The 19,310-nt window shown below is 35.6% G+C and overlaps 2 protein-coding genes across 6 annotated transcripts in view; one reads left to right on the top strand and one right to left on the bottom strand.

Moving 5' to 3' along the window:
• Window positions 1–12,199, top strand: part of RPGRIP1L (RPGRIP1 like) — a 41,390-nt gene extending 29,191 nt beyond the window's left edge. For 3 of the 5 annotated variants that reach the window (XR_004082531.1, XR_004082533.1, XR_004082532.1), the window contains 7 exons: window positions 168–339; window positions 1,451–1,578; window positions 4,349–4,532; window positions 6,051–6,135; window positions 8,085–8,218; window positions 8,914–10,614; window positions 10,948–11,072. Coding sequence is in view for 2 of the 5 variants with exons in the window: in XM_031063416.1 (XP_030919276.1) it covers window positions 168–339; window positions 1,451–1,578; window positions 4,349–4,532; window positions 6,051–6,135; window positions 8,085–8,218; window positions 8,914–9,050 (840 nt within the window). In the remaining 3 variants the exon portion in view is untranslated. Of the gene's footprint in view, window positions 1–167; window positions 340–1,450; window positions 1,579–4,348; window positions 4,533–6,050; window positions 6,136–8,084; window positions 8,219–8,913; window positions 10,615–10,947 lie in introns of all 5 variants that reach the window. The other 2 variants (XM_031063416.1, XM_031063417.1) reach the window with 2 other exon arrangements.
• A 665-nt stretch (window positions 12,200–12,864) lies between these two features.
• RBM11 (RNA binding motif protein 11) lies at window positions 12,865–18,603 on the bottom strand. Its single transcript, XM_014310261.2, is given in 7 exon segments — window positions 12,865–13,004; window positions 13,006–13,083; window positions 13,085–13,155; window positions 14,847–14,940; window positions 15,656–15,734; window positions 16,578–16,740; window positions 18,502–18,603. Coding segments are annotated over 7 exon segments (720 nt in total). The 3' UTR covers window positions 12,865–12,871.
• Window positions 18,604–19,310: the final 707 nt, after the last annotated feature.

Here is a 19,310-nt window from a genome sequence, read left to right as displayed (position 1 = left end):
TTACAGCAGTTGACACCTTCTCATTCTTTCCTGCACTGCGTAAGCAATACAGTTGTTAAAAGGCTCTCGATAATGAATGTGGGCCGTAACTCTTCAAGTTTTGAACTTCAGTAACTTCTGCTTTTCAAGGAGTTTTATAAAGACTGTAAGTTTCTCTTTTTCTGTAGCATGTGGTACAGAATGCTAAACAGCTGTTGAGTGACAAAGTGACGGACATGGCTGAAGAAATTCAACAGGAAAAAGAAGAGCTCTCTCATGTGTCAGAGGAGCAATTGGCTGACCAAACACTGATTACTTCTAGAGATGAGACAGAAATAATTGAAGAATTTGAACCAGAAGGTAGAATTCATGGTTATTAATAAGTAGCTGTATTTTCTGAAAAAACCTTTCTCTTTCCATTTTCATAAGCATTTCTTACTAATAGTGGAAGCTGCCTCATTATGAGAAACTTCATGGCATAAATTATATTCTGGCGTAGGCTACAGGTGAAGCTGGGTGGTGGATAAGATGTGTTTTCTTCCCAAATGGAAACCATATTGTAATTGATTGCAAAAATCTGATATATGACTTAGATTAGTAAAATTATTAGAGGAAACCTGGCTTCTATTTTAAATGTCTTCATATTCTCCCTTGGATCTATGCTGTTCCAAAGACTCTTTTAATGAGTATGCTTTTATTGTCTGCAGATAACAGCCAACGCTGATACTGGAATCCTTTCAGAGACTGAGAGGGCTAGGATGCTATATCACATGTGTGACACAAAGTTATTAGATTTATTTAAAGATTATAAAAGCCAGGTCAGCCTGGTCCAGCTCCAAGCTTAAACTGTTTATTATAGCAATAACCAAGTCCATGATACCAAGTTTAGAATAAAAGCAGAAGCAGAATGCTAACATTTTATGTTTAGTTGTTGGCAGTTTTTGCATAAGAATTCATTTAAAAGATTGGAAAAACTTGTTGAATGTTGATTTTGAATACAAGTTGTCTTTATAATTTGCTTCATGGAAAAACATGCTCTGCAGTGTTCAGAAAGTAATGCACCTGCATACAAAACTACTTTTTTACAAAAGAAAAAAAGTGCATTCTTCTTTTACATATGCATGATGTCAAAGGAAGTCAGAGGAAATTCAGACCATATTCTGACCATATTCAGACCATATTCTTAAATAAAGCTAACAGTTACTTAGTTCGTTTCAGGACTTACTCTATTAACCAGTTTGCATCTGGAAAACATTATTTTTTTAATAAACCAGAAAAAATACAGGTTATATGACTCTAAATGTCATTGGTTCACAGTGTTACTCTTCTTCAAAGGAAGAGAAGATTTACCTGGCACTTACTCTTTTTATATTAGAAAAGGAAATGTATTGCTATCTGATTTCTTATTAAGTCTTAGGTGGTCTAAAATATAGCGGGTGTTACCTGCATTGATTTTTTTTTTTTTTTTAAGATCAAGAAGATCATCAAGAGGATGATGCTGTTGAATCAATAAAAACTGATAGTGATGACTGTATTATTTCAAGTCCAGTATCCACAAATATTAAACAGCTGAGTCAGAGTATACATGGCAATTATTTGGTAAGACTAAGAAAAATATTTTAAGCCTAATGTCCTCTAAGAGTAGCTTTGCTGTATCTAACATCAGTTGTCAATGAAGCTGTACATGTACAGTATCAAATCTCTTGACTTATTCTTAAAACCAGCAATTCAGGACTAGAAGTCGTATACGCAAAATAGCACAGCATGATATAAATTTGGAAAACTTACTTTGAACAGTATTTCAATAGGATAGTTCTCAAAAAAAATTTCACACTTTTAGATCTAACATTGACTGAACCATCTTAGCCATAAAACTAGTACTTAAAATTAACAGGTTTAAATGTTTTGCAGTGTGATATCCTAGAGGTAGGGGGTTTTTTTTAAGTGCTCTTTTTAAGGCTCTGTGGTGTCTTACAACTAGAAAGTAGTAACTAGTAACAAGAAACATGTATAAGAAATACTGCTCCTTTTTTTAAGCTGTAGAAAGTACATCTTTAAGAAGTACATGTCTTCAACTACAGTAGATTTGTAGAAATGCTGTCGCTTATATGTTCTTCAGGAAAATACAGAAAGTACTTTTGAAGATTGCATTACTTATAAGTAAAATGTAAAACAGTTTCAGGTGTAATTTTGAGAACTAAAATGAATACTAGTAATCACTATTAAGTCAAACTATAATACAGTTGCTTTATACCTTTCTAGTCATCCTGTATTTTATTTTATCAAAATTATTTAAAAACAATTCTGAGAGGATTTTGTATGTAGATTAATTTCAGGTTGATAAATTTCAACGTTCCTCCATTGATCTCTTTTTTGGTAACAATGCGCATGTTTGTGAACAGTAGATAAAACCAGTAAAAGCTGTACAGTATTAAGGCAATGTGTGATAAATTTGAATTTTAAAAATACATATTACTTTGCTGGAATTCTTGGGTTGGTTATAGAATACAGCATGTCAAAATTGCTGTTGAATTCTTTTTTGTTTGGTTAAGATCAGAAATCACTGCCTTTTATCTTTTGAGATAATTATCCTGCTGATACTCAAATACTGTAAATAGGTTTTGCGATTTTTGGAGATCATTGTGGTAATTATCTTATAAATATGAATTGAATGCCACACTATATAAGTAATTTAAGATCACACCAGGGTTATTTTTATGTTGCAAATTAGACAGTTCATAGTTATTTCTTAGATATATTGATCATAAGGCATATCTAACAGATTTTCCAGTATCAAACTATACCAGTTGCTTCTTTATTTTTTCTTCTTGTCTATGATGTATGATTGATTATAAAATACTTCATTTTGTTTAATTTCATTTATAAATTTGAATATGAAAAGCATATTCAAGTCAAAGATCATCACTTTAATGACATTCAGTAGCCATTTAACTTACTTGATTTTAGGAAAAAAAAAATTCTAAAGCCATGAACCTTTATTAGTAGAGACAGAATGGTGTGGATTTTTTTCTCTCATCCTGGTAGAATTTCCATGAACCTGCTGAATAGTGGAAGAACCTTATTGAAATATTGATCCAGATTTGGACTTTTTGTTAAAGTGTCATAGGATACATAATAAAAAGAAAAGTCTTTTGAAAGGAGGGGGTAAAATTACATTATCAAATACTGAAAGGACTTGACAGCAATGGAAATTATTCTGTATGGTGGATATTTTTACAATAGGATATATTGCTTTTCATTTTGATTAGTTTTATCATTTTTCAGCAAAAAGTAAGCTATCTCCATATTAAATAAGAACATTAATTTGGAATTCTGACTGAATATAGAAAGCTTGTACTTTGAATGTGATTTAGTACTTCAAGCGATTTAAGTTTAGAAATTAAAATTGTCAAAATATTTCCCTATAGAAGAAATATTTTAATAAAGTTATGAAAAGAAAGTAATATATTGAAAAGAAGTAAGTTTTTAAAAAATTTAACATTTCTGTATCCAGTGTGTTCTCTTTGCTCTTTGAAGAATATCATCATTGAATGCTCACCTACATATTCCAGTTTTGGAACCATTGTGGCTTTTCTTTCTTCCCAGAGTAACTTCAGGAAATCTTTGTGACTCTTTCTCTTGAGTCTGACATGCCCACCTAAATAAAACTTACTAAAATTTATCTGTACATAAATATTCCAGACTTTGCAGAACAGTATGAAACCATTTCATATAAGGAATAGAAGAATGTAATTTCAGTTAAAGATAATAAGAAAAGGCTACAGTGAAGAACAACTGGGGTATTACTTTTATTATCACGTTAAAATTAACTTTGTACGGTGTGTTTGACTTAACTAGGAAGGTTCACTATATGAAGTTGAATTCTTTACAAATACATTATTACATTTTATACTTAACAATTTTGTGATTTGATGGATTTTAATTGAATTGTTTGTAGTATAGTCTGCAGTAGGTGCTAACAATTCTCTTTTATTTGGAAAACTTCAGTACCTTGTATTACTGACAGTATTTTAAGCAGTTACAGGATCACTTTGCTGTGCAGGTAAAAATGATGACAGCTGGAATTTGTGATTCAGATAGCATTTTTACCTAAAGATAACCAGCAGACTATGACTACTACAAAAATGTTTTAATCATTGAATGGAAATCAGTATCTCTTGCAATAACAGTCTTAGCTACAGACCCTGGAGCTTTAGATACTCATTTTGTATATGTCCGTCAATCAGTATTAATCATATAAAAAGCTGATGATTTACATACATATAAATATATATGTATGTTTGTTTTGTGTTAACACTTAAAGAAAAAAAATTCATTTGTATTATGTATATATTTTGTTTTTAAATAGGAAGTTGAAAAAATCCAGATTAAAATTACATCACTTGGTCTTACTGAGTCACGAATAACAGCAGATGAAACAATACAGCAGCTGTTTGTAGAATGCAGATTAAACAATTTCCTTGCAGAGGAGACCCCACTGTCACTTCCCAAACCACCTAGTGGTCAGAGGATTCACTATAACTATAGCACTGGTAAGTCTGATGTATTTCTGAGCAGGCTTGGTTCTTCTCTTAAAATCTGTCTTATAAAAATACCTGCAATAAAGCCTACTTTCTATATATTATAGTTGCATTTCTCTATGTGCCAACTCTATTTGCCTATTTTCCAGATATTTTGGGAAATACTAAAAGTGGTTTTTAAGAAATGAGGTAAGTATGCAATTATCTAGTATACAATGAAATGCTGAAGGAGGCTGGTATATAAAATGGTAACATCACAACATATTTAAATATGCTGGTAGTGCATAAATTTCATAATTAGACTATACATAACTAAAATCTATATATTCTTTTTAGAAGAGCATGATGATCTAATTTTTCTATCAGTTCATGATGATACATCTTAGCAAAAGAAAAACATTCTAACCTGTACATCTAAAACTTAGTTGAAAAGAGAGAATATGTAATTGGACTTCATCACTACTTGCAAATACTCGGTGTTCTTTTAATGACAACTTTTTAATAGGAGAACTATTTCATCCTTGTTTCATACTAATACATTGCCAATTAATACTTTATATTTACACTACTGGTATACATAAAACTATTGTAATAATTTAAAATTCTCTTGTTAATTATTTCCCCAGCTATGTCATCATATTTCAATTAACTTCTTCTTCCTGGTAGAATTTTCTTTCATTTAAGATTCAGCCTGAGTCCTTCAGTCTTGGACTTTTAGCTGAGAGTATTCTGTAGTGGGTGAATCAGGGTTAGGGTTAGGGTTATTGCTATTTGTGACAAACCCTTAGTACAGACATTCAAATCAAGCATTCTTTTAAAAATAATTACATAAAAGTGGCTTTGCAGAAATGGTGTCTTAGTCAGATCTTTAAAATTGCTACCATCTACAAACCTGATTTTAGAATGCAACTTCCCAAATAAATCACTCATTTAGATCTTCCTCTTACTCATAGACTATTGGATTGTTCCATGTGTAGTTGAAGACTGAAATTAATCAGAAATGTCACATCAACCACTGCTATGTTGGCATTGCCCACTTGAGAGGGAATATAGATGACAGATTTTCTCCAGCCCATTGGTCTGAAGGTTTCTTCTGTTGAAATACTGTGGCAGGAAAGGAGGATTGAATTACTGAGGCTGTCAAAAAGGATAAGCACTTTGCCATACATTCTCATTATCTCTAGCTTCCTTAGTGGAAGAAAATACAGTAAATCACTTCAAATACAAAGCAGTAAAGACCCTTTTAAAATCATGGCTGCTATTGTCGTTAATAGAAAGTGGCAGCTCTGTGACGTGCTTAGATGCTGCTTTTCTATCTTTTTTGGCAGTGTTCATATAAACCTGCCAGTGACACACCATTAGATCATGATTCTAACATTTGATTCTAACGTTGTTTTTCCTTAGAAAAGAAAATGAAATAAACATTTATTTTATTTTGTTCTTTTCTTCTAATAGGTGAAAAAATGTTTTTTTCTTCTAATAGGTGAAAAACAATTGATAACCAGGTTTATTAATTTATTTACTTTGCAGCGATAAATGTGGATAAGGAAGATAATCATGCAGAAAGAGAGTATCTCAAGTCAATTCTTCTAAAGCCAGATCTGCCTGCTGACAGGTACAGATTAATGCTAAAAACCTCTATTACAGGTCTTTGTAAAAAATCCTCGTGGTTTGTCTTTTTATTTGTCTTTACTGACAAGGTAACCCTAAGTAGTTAATACATAACTAACAAGAAAAAAATAATTGTTTCAGTTAGGAATGATGCCTGCATTGTGATCTGGCTACTGCTGGTCTTATTTCTTCTCTGAGTAGGTGCATATGGAATGGAATATTACAAACTTATCTAATGTTTGTTTAGTGCTATGGTTTAATTCTGGGGAGTTGTTTCTTTTGTTGATTTTTTTTTAAACAACTTTGTTTTACAAAATAGAGTTTCTAGATTCTATCATCAGTAGTCTATCAGTAATGAATTTGAAAAGCACATATCTGTGCAATGGTAGAGTAGTATATTTGTTGCGTTCTGAATTCAGAATACTAAAAGAAGTCTTAGGAACTGCAGGAAGTGTTCCTTGGCCCGAGAATTTAAAATAAAAAAAGGTATATGTGTGTATATGTGGATGTAGCAGACATCTATTATATGAATACATATGAGAAAGACTAGAAATTAGACTTATTCAATTTTATAGTAACAAATTTGTTCTTATTCATTTTTTTTCATTGAGGTAGCCATGTGTATTACTTGGAGAGAATGAATGACATACTTTGATTCTGTTTCTTCTTGAATATCAATATTCATTAAAATGGAACAACTATTAATTTAAAGATCCATTCAATTTACAGAAGACTAGGATACCTGCTGATTGCATTTGAAGCATCAGAGTAATTTGTAAATCTTACTCAGAAATCACTGATTCACTCCAAGAAGGAGAGAGTGATCTCTCTTCATTCCATATTCCTTATTTAGCATCTATATCAGGAACGTTGCTAAACATATTCTACCAAAGCATGTTTTACTAAGATTTAACAATAATGAGGATAAAATACTCCTTTTTATTTCCCTGACAGATAATTTAGTTGCTAAGGAAATTTCCCTGTCCAACCATCCAGGACCACTGTGGCAGTTTCACTTCACCACCTGATCTGGGACTGAGGTCCCTTGGCAGCTACAGCCCCCACAACTGTCCCAGTCAGACCAGTTGCCTTCACCAACTCCAGCGCAGTATAATAAAAAAATCAGGTTTTGGTGCAGTAATTAAATAAGACAATAACAGTTCAAGTTGGAGTCTCAGAGTAAGGACCCTGAGCAAAGGAACCCCTGGACTTTCACACCCTCACAGGACTTCTGGGGGTCATCGGCTCCTGCCACATTCCGAAATGTCCCTCACCTGGCTGTACCCAAAGTCTGGGAGTTACTGGCTACAGCCTATGTCTCTGAGTGTCCCTCCCCTGGCTGGGCCATGGGTCCCTGGGCCTTTGTTGTGCTAAGGGATAGTAGCTTCACAGCCTCTTGCCTTGGGCTGGGCTCCTCCAGTGCTCAACCTGCAGCTGCTCCTGAGCCACCTGCACTGGATTGATTCCTCAACACAGTGAAACAATAGCTGGTCTGTGTGCTGCAATTTCCCCTATAAATACTTAGATAACTATAGTAAATATTTTACAAACCTGAGGTAAGAATAAGGTAAAATAACAGCAGTGAGCTTTTTCTCAGAACAGAAGCATTCATCTCTTACATGTGCCATCATGTCACTACTGTCCCCTGTGTTACAAGTAGGTTGTTTCCTGCAGTTATCAGAATGTCTGGTTTGGCTTGTGCTGAAATTTCAGTTCTGTATTGAATAAATAGGAAGGCAGAAGTTCATCAGTAGTCCAGTTTCCCATTTTTTTGTATCAAGAGGACCACCAAGAAACAAAATTTATGGAAATATTCTGCCCATAACACCAAAGGTGTTTCTGCATGTTAAACTTGTAAAATAGTGTGGTTTTTCTTTTTTCATTATTTGTAATCTGATTTTTGACCCTTTTTGAAAGCAAAATACCTTTTTTTTTTTGTGCATGTGTGTTTAGCCTAAAATTTACAGTGGTCAGTGATCCTCCAGAAGATGAGCAGGATCTTGAATGTGAGGACATTGGGTTTGCTTATGTCAGTTTAAAAGAGATATTCCAGAAGCAAAGAGATATCATTGAGCAAGATATTGATGGTAAGTTTTAAAGATCACTTTCTTGTAAACTTCTGTAGCCTAAAATTCGTTGAATTTCTACTTTGATTTGCAGGCGTTACTGTGCAAGTAATTGTTTCAATAAGAAATTATTTAATACTAACTAATAACTTCCACATTTTTTTGCAAAAGTCTGCAAAAACTATCTATTAGTATTATTCCCTAAAGTTTTTTAAAAAAACCCCAAACCAAATAGCATTCTCACCTCATAGAAATTAGTTTATAAAACCTAAGAACTTTCAAGCTATGTCCACTGCTATAATTCTTTCTTTTCTACAACATCCTTCATTGTGGTATGACAATAAATATGTATTTTGTATAAAAATTTGTTTTGTATTAAAATTTTCATCAGCAATTTGGTATTACTAACGTCTGTATTTTATTTGAAATTACATTATATCCCCAAGTACCTCAGGTTTGTTTCCTCCATATGAAACATGTATGATACAATGTGAAATACTGGTGTTTTTGATTAGGAATCAGTTTTAGTGAGCACCCTTCTGTAACAGACTGACCAAACTCATTGTGACTCATTAGAGCAAGGTGATGTGCTTAAGAAGTGTGGAATCTTCCTTTTCCTAAGGTCATAGGATGCGTTTTTATAACGTTGATAAGAAGACTCAAGAAGGCTTTTTGGTCCTTTTGTCAGCTGTGAGGATAATATTCTCCTTCCGCAGTTTCCTGTTCCCCATGGCAGCAGAGGCACAATTACCAATGGTGCACTTTTCTCTTTACGTTTTCCTCTCAATCCTCTTTCCCCCTTGGGGTGAAGCTCAGTGAAGAAGCTGAAAGCACCTCTCTTATAAAAGAGTAACTCTCCTTTCCCAGTAAGTGAACTAGTTCAATGATTGGATGCAGAGCACCCATGTTCACAAGGTTCCTTTTGCAATAGCAAGAGTTCTAGTGAGCCCCAGCAGAATGCCAGGGAAATGTAACTTTACTACTTCTACTGTTGTGTCTAATTCCTGTACTTGCACAGTAGGGAGCTGAATAATGAGGGAAAAAAAATAGGCTGTCTTATCCATTCCCATTATCATGCATGATTTGAATCCATACTGTTGCTAAAATACTCAAATTGACAGGAACACGATAAGGAAAATTCTAAGAACCATCAAATTTCCATACTCTGGAAGAATAATATACAGATTTGGTGCATTTCCTGCTGTGGCTGAGGAACCTAAGCTTTTCTCCACCAATAATTTTTCTCCAAGTACAAAAGCTCTTCCAAAAATGTATTTTGTTCTCTCTCACTGGAAGATTGATTTTTGTTCTGGAATTTATGACCATATCTCCCACTATCATAATTCCCATTTGATAAGATTGATTAGTTAGGTAGACTTAATTCTTGAAAGTCACTTTTCACGAAACTCTTAAAATTCCTAATCATCATCTGAGAGAGTTATTAGGACCAGAAGGACTGAGTTTTATTACTAGTTACTGTAAGCTAATCATTACCATGTAATGACAACTACTGTAATATTGTGAGGAGCATTTCTTCCCCTAACTGTCAGACTAATTTAAACCAGTTTTTACTTTATGTTAATTATATACATGAAAATGATAATAATAGCTAGAAATACTTTTATTCTTTTTCCCTTCTGCATTTCTCCCCTTTCCTGCATATGCTGTACAGTTTTTTGGGCGTTTTCATTGCATCCATAACATATAAACTTTTATATTCTCTGAAAATTAAGATGTTTCAGATGATTTAAATTAATTTTATGTTAAAATATGTCAGATCATGGCAAAATAATATATCAGTATATTTTCTTAGATGAAGTAATTGTAAAAGGATTAATTCTTCAGATCTGAACACAGATGTCGATTAAATGTAAGGGCACAATAAACAGAATTGCTAAGTAGTGTTGTACACGTTCTCTGAGTTGGATATTGGTTTAAGGAAAAATAATAAACCTAGACACAGGGAAGTTCATGGGACACTACTGCATGAATATAAAGTCATTCTTAAGTTAGATACCAAACTTCCTTTATTCTTTTTGAGGATTGCAACCATATATCTTTCTTATATTTTGTTCTTTTCATTGCTGATTGTGTCAAAGTGGGTTATGTGAAATTTGAAGCAAGTGAATGACTAAGCAAGAAGGATGAAAAATATTGTAGTCAAAACATCTAACAGTACATCTCAGAGATAATAGGACAGTATAAGAAGTGAGAAAATAGAATTAATGCTATCTTCTGATATAATTAACTATGATTATCCTGCTCTTCTTTTAAGATAAAAGGATACAGTCCCCTGAAGTCTGCTCTTGAAGTTGACAGTTCACTGAGTGATTTGTCGAGGCTGATTTGGACCCATCCATCATACACAGCGTAGAAAAAGCATTAATTGCTGTATTTTTACTTAAAACTATTCCTATGTATGTAGATATAAGTTTAATAGAATTTGGAAAATCTTTATTTACATATTGTGAAAAATAATTATTTCATTTAAACAATTATTATATTGATAGTTTCCTTTCTAAATTAATTTCAACACAAATTCATTTATTGGTGTATATTCTACTTCTAGGAGTGATTAATTTCCAGTAACCTGAGGGCATGAACTGCAAGATTATTTATTTATCTCTCCCTTTTTTTTTAGCATATGCTAGTTGCTCTTTAATCTGTCCAAAAACTAAAGAAAGCTATCAAAACAAAAGTGAAATCTTAAGTTGAATACCTAATGCTGTTTTCTTATATTTCCTTTCTAGTTTTTGATTCACAAGATGCCAGTGCAGTAATTGGAAAGCTCACAGTGACAGTGGAAGCCCTCAATGCACTGCGTTCAGTCCATGGGGAATGCAAAAATAAGCTCCCAGTGTAAAGATACAAAAATTAGATCTTTATCATTCTCACAGTATACTTAATGTAAAATGTATATTAAAAAGATGCTTGATGTCCAGATACAAGGTTTTGTACACTTTTCAGTCTGTTTTCTTTTTTTTTAAGGTCCTTGCTGAATTATACTTCAGGCTCTCGACACTTGATAGTGTAAGAGTCTAAGTTCCAATGAAGTTTGGTTTCAAATGCAAGCTTGCTTGTAAATTATCAGATACCATTTGGGGGTATTTTGTCTAAGGAAATAAATGATGGTGAACCTTCAAACAGAAATGCTTGTAGATTGTTACTAGCAGTAGTTCTGTCACAATACTATGTCAGAATACAATAATTCCTGTTAGAAGTGACCTCAGGTGGTTTTTAGTCCAGTCACTGCAGGATTAGGTATTATGTTAGGCCATGTTGCTCAGGGCTATATCCAGCCTGGTCTGAAAACTTCCAAGGACAGGCACTGTTTAACTGCTCTCTGCACAACCTGTTCCAATGCCTGACTGTTCTCATAGTGAAAAAAGGACATGCATTTCTACATTACTTCAATCCAAATTGAAGCCAAAGCTAGATCTAAGCACATGGAGCAGCTTTCGCACTTAATGCACTATCTAATAATTTAATTTGTTGGGTTTTTTTTTTTAATTCTAGGGATGGCATGTTTATCATTTGTTTCAGCCATTTACATTTTGCACAGAAATAAAAATAACAAAGCATTTTAGCGTTGATTTTCATGCTTTGCAATATACCATCACATTTTTATCTAATTTTGTAAAGCAGTTGACAAAAAATAGATGTTATTGTTATGAAAGTGGTTTGCTCAGGTAATGTTTCTGTAGATTTCAGTGGTAAACAATTTGTTAGGGTTTATTCCTTGGTTCAGAGCTTTTTTATATTAGGCTTAGATTATTTTAAGAGTAAGGACAGCTGCAACTGTGCAAGACATGTCTTCCACACAATTAGCAATTATTTGTTTCACATTTTTATGGAACTGTCATTCTTGTTAAATGCAGAATTATTTCCGTATGTATTAAAGTCACAAGAACTGAACGATTCTGGAAAAAAAGTTGCAAAAATGTAGTCCTTCTACTGCTACAAAAAAAAATCAATAAAGTAAACTCTGTTTTGCTTGTTATAGACAGTGATTATTCTGATTACCTACTTAAAAGTATAAATAGCTACACAAGCTGACAGCCTTTGACTTCAGTGGTAATGAACAACCAAACTTCACGATAACATGAGGAAGAACTTCTTTACATTGAGGGTGGCAGAGCACTGGGACATCTTCCCAGAGAGGATGTGGAGTCTCCTTCTCCAGAGACATTAAAGACAAAAACCTACCTGGACACTTCCTGCGTCACCTCCAGGTGACCCTACATTGGTGGCGTGATTGGACTAGATGATCTCCAAAGCTCCTTTCCAACCACCAACTAACTATTCTGTGAATTTATTTCAAATCGATGCTTTTTATTGAGGATAAGTAAAGGTAAGAGGTTGATGTAGCTGGGCCCGTGAAATTTGCAGCTACTTAAAGGGCTGTTGCAAGTACCGTGGAGTCAGCCAGACTCCTTTCAGTTGTGGCAGTGTAGAAGGGGCACAAAAGACAGACCTTGTGGTTTCAGTGGGCTCTGGTAGGGTTTTGGGGAGAACTTGTTCCCCAGGGGCCTGGTGTGCCGGGAGGGGATGCGAAAGGGGACAGCAGGGAGGGTGTGGGTCCGGCTGGACTCCATGACCCTTCCGACTCAGGATATTCTAAGTTTATATGCATAATGCATTTCACAAATACTATGGATCTTGAACATTCCTTCTTTAATAAAGTTCAAAGATGAAAGCAAATATAATAATAAAAATATACAGTATTAATATGTCTTTTTCTTGGAGTTTTTTTTCTCCCCAGTTTTGGCCACACTGTCTTTGTCTCCTTTTATTCTCTTCAGTACTAGTCATTGTCACAACTTTGCCATTTTCTCTTTCATCCTGCTTGGTGCACTTCACAATCACTTGGATATGGCAAATTCAGGATAACTCCGTGCAGTCTTGAATTGTGCAGTTTGATTCTGATAGGGAGGAAAAGGATAAGTCTGAAGGTACTGCTAATAAAGAAATTGTTAACCCGTTGGACTCTGTACTGTATACTGCTATGCCAGAACATGGTGCATTTAGAGAAATAGAAACTTGAGTTGTTTACATTGTGGAGGAAATTTTAAAGAACTTCATTTTGCATGCATCATGAATCAATTAAAATACCAACAAACTATAAAATAACACAGAATGCTTGAGAGTAAAGCTGTTTTATGACAACAACTAGTATAGTTCAGAAAAGCAGACAAATTTGTCATGGCAAGGTTAGAACAGAGACAACCTGATATAACGCTAAATTGCCAGGTAGTCCTCACATAGGGTAAAGAAAGATGGTATTCCTTTCATTTCTTCATCTCTATTTGATAAATATTCGTAACTGCAGTGCCTGTTGGTACTGTAAAGGCATACACATCTGTACGTTCTTCAAACCTGGTTAAACGAATTTTAAAGTCAATGTGGAACAAAGCATTCCAACAAGGACATGGAAAGATTCCCAAGTGAACAACCTGCCTGGCAACCTGCCAACGTAAGGTGAGGTAGATTTGTTGCGGCATACTAGTGATGAGAGACTTCTGCTGATGCTTCAACAAACTATCATGTGAAACATACTTGAATACCATCCTCTCTGGCAAGCAGAAAATGGGGTGAAGTTGATTGTGTGTGCTGGTCTACTGCCTTGTTACTGAGGAGTAGGTTCATCAGCAAGCACAGAGGGTAAGGTGGTGCACTTGAGCCTTCAAAAGGGAGTAGAGGAGATGGGCAAGTTCATACAAGTGAACTCTTCTCAGGGCACAGTGTGGGAAGATGGGAGGGCAGGCCCCCACCCCACAGGTGGAGAATAGATGCTCTCCATTTTTGTGCTCAGACTGCAGCCAACAAGGGTAACTGATCCAGACTGCTCCCCTTCTCTAGTTCCAAGGGCTGGCCAGTCCCCAGTCAGACTCAGTGAGCAGGACTGTCCACAGTTCGTACCTCACATTAAAGTTGGTACCTCACGTTAAAGGCTGAGTTTCTTCAGTCCTATCAGTCCACAGACTCATCAGATTCAGAAGCTTCATGATGTGTTTGGGGAGTAGGTTTGATTAACAGATTTCCACCTGAAGAGACCAGTTTCCTTGCTTTGTGGAATATCTCAGACAAGAGATTTAGGGTGATAATGGTCTGATGCACCAGAGTCTTGTAGAGGGGAGGTGAAGTGTGGGTTCTTGTCATCTATTGCTGTGAAAGTAAATCATGAAGGAGAGACCTACACAGGCATGTGAAGGTTTGGCCAGAAAACCTCAAACTGTTGTTTCCCAAACTTGGTGATTCACTGAGTTTTAGATTAGGTTTTAACACATTTTAAACTTCTGGTGGGCATTTCTGAATTAAGAAGAACTAAGGTAGCTATATGTGAAGACGCTGTTGCTTGCATGGTTGTAGTCCAATGAGGTCAATTTGTCCCACCATTTGGAACACAGTGCAGGAGAGAGTTTCGTAGACTTCACTGGTTTTAGCTTTCTTAACCTATATACATTTAAGATATTCTTGCAGGAATAGTTTGGTTTGGTAAATTCCTGTTATTAGAGGATCCTGAAGTATCCTAATATTGCGCTTACAGCACATTTTGAGACCGAAAGCAAGCATTGGTTTTTGCAGAAATGCAAAATGCATTCAGTTTCTTAAAGACTCCCAAATTTTTTAACTTCTAACACTAACTCACCACCTCTGGAAAGCCAGGGTGATCATGAAGTAGACTGTTGTTCACTGGCAAAGGAGTAACCGGAAATGGAGGATTTCCAGAAAGGTCTTGATGCCTAAAGAAAAAACAAGCCAATGTACAAAGGATGAATGTCCACCACATACTGCTGATCAGAGTACTGAGACTTAACTCTTGGGCTGTAATGGTAATATCCAAGAGGACAATTGATGTAATGGTAATATCCAATGGCAATATCCAATAGGACTTACATGAAAAATAAAGATAAAACAAATGAAATATACCCAAAGGTTTAATTAATGAGGAATCCTCTTATGAGCAAGCACAAAAGGGTACTAGATTTCACCATGGGAGTTCAGCTTAAATACTGAATCTGGGGTGTTCAGACTTCCATTATAACAGGTTTATAACTGTGCATTCATATGTAAATGACAGCTGCTTGTGCATATACACACAAAAAATGCAGGTGTAAACTTGGTGGGGTTAAAAAAATACTCGTCAGATTCAGTTCCCCAATGACTGAAAACATTGTTAGTACAAACCCCAGGGTTCAGTATGTTCTCATGGTCCTGGGTATTGCAGAAACAAAGTATGGAAAATTGAATCTAACTAATCATCTAGTATCTCAACAACCAAACATTATAATTAACTGCAACCTGTCCCAAGTCCTCGGTAAGGATGCAATAGCAAGATGCTGTTTTGATGAAAAACCTTGAAATTGCTCTACCACATCAACTCACTTTCTTTATACAATTTTTTAAAAATTATGATCATAAGGATCATAAAGTTCATTCACAGGTGATCTTTGTTACCTGTCTGCAGAAGACTCTAAGTCAATATGGTGTTCAAAACCATCTGTACAACTGTCTAGTTGTGGTGAGGGAGAACTCCCTGGAAATAAGACAAGAGCATATAGACTATTCAGTTATGACAATTCATTCACCAGTTAAAAACCACAGAAAGTGTTTTGTGTCATCTGTAGTCTCCTAGTAAATATAAGGTAGTATACAAAGGTATGGTGCCATTTTATGGCAGATAATATCATCATCTTACAGCTTGAAAATGTTCATTTCTCATTTATTCACTTAGAGAAGCACAAATCAGGCTTGTTGAAGTAATCAAGAACAATATCGTCACCCAGTTACAGACACAAGAGATGCTTCTGATTTTAAGAACCACAGACATTCTGCTTAAACCCAGCAACTGCTCTGTAGAGCCTTTGAAGGAAGCAGTAGCACTGAAGGAATGTGAGTCCTTAATATCTGCAAACAATGCCTGATTAAGAATATAATATGAACTACAATCTCTTACCTTTAAAACAAAAGCACTGATAACTCTGTGGCTTTAGTCTAAAAATTATCCAAGAGTCCAATAGTGGCTGGCCATAGTGAATCAATTTTTTCTGTCAGACTGCAAGGTAAAGTTACACCCCAATTCCTAAATGTAATCTGGCATGAAAACCTGGATTGCTGTTTTCCATACAGCAGTGTCTGACACAGCTTGCAAGTTATGATGTTCTGAACCAATCTATTGTATTCTCTTAGCAAACAAAAAAAATACAAAGACTGGATCCTTCCCTATGTAAAAGCACAAGAAGTCTTTGTTTCTTAACAAAAAAATTAATTTTCCAACTGCAACTTTTTATCTGTGTAAAAGGCTTTAGGATTCAAAACTGTTCTTAAAGAAGTATAAACATTTACACTTAAACTTTACCATTGGGACTACACAACATACCCCTCCAATACTGCACAGTAATTGGTCTTCCATACAAACAGATTCCATCCAGCAGAGCTTTTGCATAAGGCACTGATACTTTGTGTTTAAAGCAGACATATCCAAAAGACTTAGGTTTTCCTTCTTTGTCCTCACAAATCATCACTTTGGTTAATGGTCCAGCCTGAAACAAATACCTATTATTTAGGAGAAACTGACACTTCATTATGTTTTGAATATTTAATTATTTCTCTTCAGCCATAGTCAGAAACCGTAAGTTTCTTACTTTGAAAACGTCTCTCCACATTCCCAAAGCTCAAATTTTGAGCCTTCTACAAACAAAAATCAGCTCCAGAAATGTTAAAAGGGAATCAAGCATCAATTCATGTTTAATCTTTCATAACCAGAATTTTTATTATTTTTAGAATACCATACCATAATAATTAGCTTCCCAAAGAGGAAGAATAATTTGCTGACTCCATAGCGAAAGTTACCTTCCAGTTCATAAATAAAAATATTAATAGTTTAGAAGCAGCAGTAGATGAGTGCTCATCATTTGATGGAGGGGAAGAGCTAGAGGTCAGGGATGTATGTTCAGAACTATGCCATAGCAGGAATATTGAACTGGATATTTTCAATAACAGGGCAAGACTAAAATGAGAAGCATAGGCTGTTGCAGCAAAAGGGAATAAAAACAAGATAAAACAAGGGTGTGAAATACAAAGCTGTGTTTCATGTCAGGTACAAACAGGTGATGTGTGTATTTGTGAGTGCACCGACAGTGGGAGAGCTGTGAATTCTAATAATAACTGAGGAAAATGAAGCATGGAAAAAGGCCTTTGAAATTAACCCTAGTTGATTTAGGAGCATTGGAATTAAAGTGTTAAAGATGTTGCTTTTTGCTTATAGTTAATCCATAAAGAGCTCTGCAACAATAACCTTTTGAAGTATAATTTTAGAATATTACTTGTATCCTTGAAACTATAGCTTTGGAAAATATATAAAGGAAATATGCTTATCTCACACCCTATTGAAGCAAAGAAAAACAGCTTGAGAAAGGAAGATGAACACCACCTCCAGGGTTTATGGTTTCGACCAAGGGAAGCTGGACATCACTGTTATTAGATTTATAGTCTCTGCAATTAAAAGGGTGGACCCACATCTAGGGAGCTGGACTGCACCGGATGGGATTCGTCTTCCTTCTGTTGGAAATTGGACCACCACCATCTGGGAATACTCCTTTAAAAACACATCCTGAGAAAAACTAAATCACAATAGTGTATAGAATTGTGATGTAATAATTTGGAACAAATATTGCTGATGAATAAAAAACATTGGAAATAGAAACTGCTGAAAAAACTGATGAGTACCCCTATAAATACCTGTAATCCTCAATTATTGGTGTGCAACTGGAGGGAAAACTTCCCCCACTGTACCCAGCGCTGTATTGCTCATACTTTACCATATTAAATAATAAATTGATTGCTGCTTGAATATTGGCCTAGTCAAGCTTCTTATTTATAACAAGGGAAAGACAAGTTACTGGGATGACCTAACGACCCAGATAAAAGCTGGCAGTTGGATGGCTGTTGCAGATTATGCAGAAGAATAATGCAAAACTGTTCTAAGACCATCTTTATCACTTTTACATTTTGTCTTGTATTACTTATGTCCCCTAAGAAGATAAACTTTTTAAGCTCAGATTTACAGTTTACAGTTATGCAGCAGACTACTGTTTAATCTTGAAAACAGGAAGGAATTAAGCACGGGCTTCAAACAGGTCCAACTACTTTGTGTTTCTACACTGTCACTGAAAGGTCAGGGTTTGAAGAGACCTTTGGAGAGCATGTTGTCCAGCTTTTCTAACCGAACATCCCATTGGTCGAATTTTCCTTCTCGAGCATTAGAACAGCATTTCTGATATATAAGGGTACCCATCTGCTACCTGCAGGAAGAGCTCGTAAAGGATCTCCTCCCTGACCCGACTCTCCAAGTTCCCCACGAGCAGAGTCTGCTCCGCCGCCTCGGTCCGCCCCAGGGATGACATAGAGCCTGTGGGAGCCCTGCGGGAATACGAGAAGAGTGTCCCAGCTGCAGGGAAGCTGCTCTGGGTGTGAGGGGCTGGGCTGGCTCCTGGCAATACTGGAATGCAGGAGGGCAGATGTCACATCTGTTTGTGACACCACCTCCAATATCTGTGACACTGCACTTAATCATTCAGTGTGTAGTAATGATGGTAAATACAAACATGAAGGTTTTCTCTTGTATTTTTGCCACTGAATCTTAAGTTCTAGCAGGGCTGACTGGTGCAAAACTGACCAACCCTGAAAAACAATCCACCTTCTCAGACTAGTATTCACAAGTGTGTTCACACCATGCACTCCTGCTATTACCATTGCAATGAGCCCTTACTGTAGCATAGGCTGCAAACAGAGCAAGTGCTCAGCTCAGGAGCAAAGAGAGGGTTTTATCAGATAGAAATCCATGCCAGCCTTACAGAAAACCTCTTTCTGCACTGTGTTACAATGTTGGCTGATATGAACAGGCGAAAGGAGGCCAAGATCTTTTAAAAGGCTTGGGCCTGCTTATTAAAAATCAAGACAACTGAAGATGAGACCTCAGGGTAAGCCTGGGGCCTACGTGGAGAGTCAGAGATACAAACTAACAAACTGTGTGCAACACAGGGTGCTTCCTTGGACACGAGTTTCGCAGAAAGACGCCAGGTGCTGCACTTTCAATCCACTTGTTGATCGG

Source organism: Geospiza fortis, unplaced genomic scaffold (genome assembly GCF_000277835.1).
Source record: "Geospiza fortis unplaced genomic scaffold, GeoFor_1.0 scaffold412, whole genome shotgun sequence".
Classification (NCBI taxonomy): domain Eukaryota; kingdom Metazoa; phylum Chordata; class Aves; order Passeriformes; family Thraupidae; genus Geospiza; species Geospiza fortis.
Note: the sequence above shows the minus strand (reverse complement) of the source record. Positions and strands in the feature narration are given on the sequence as shown.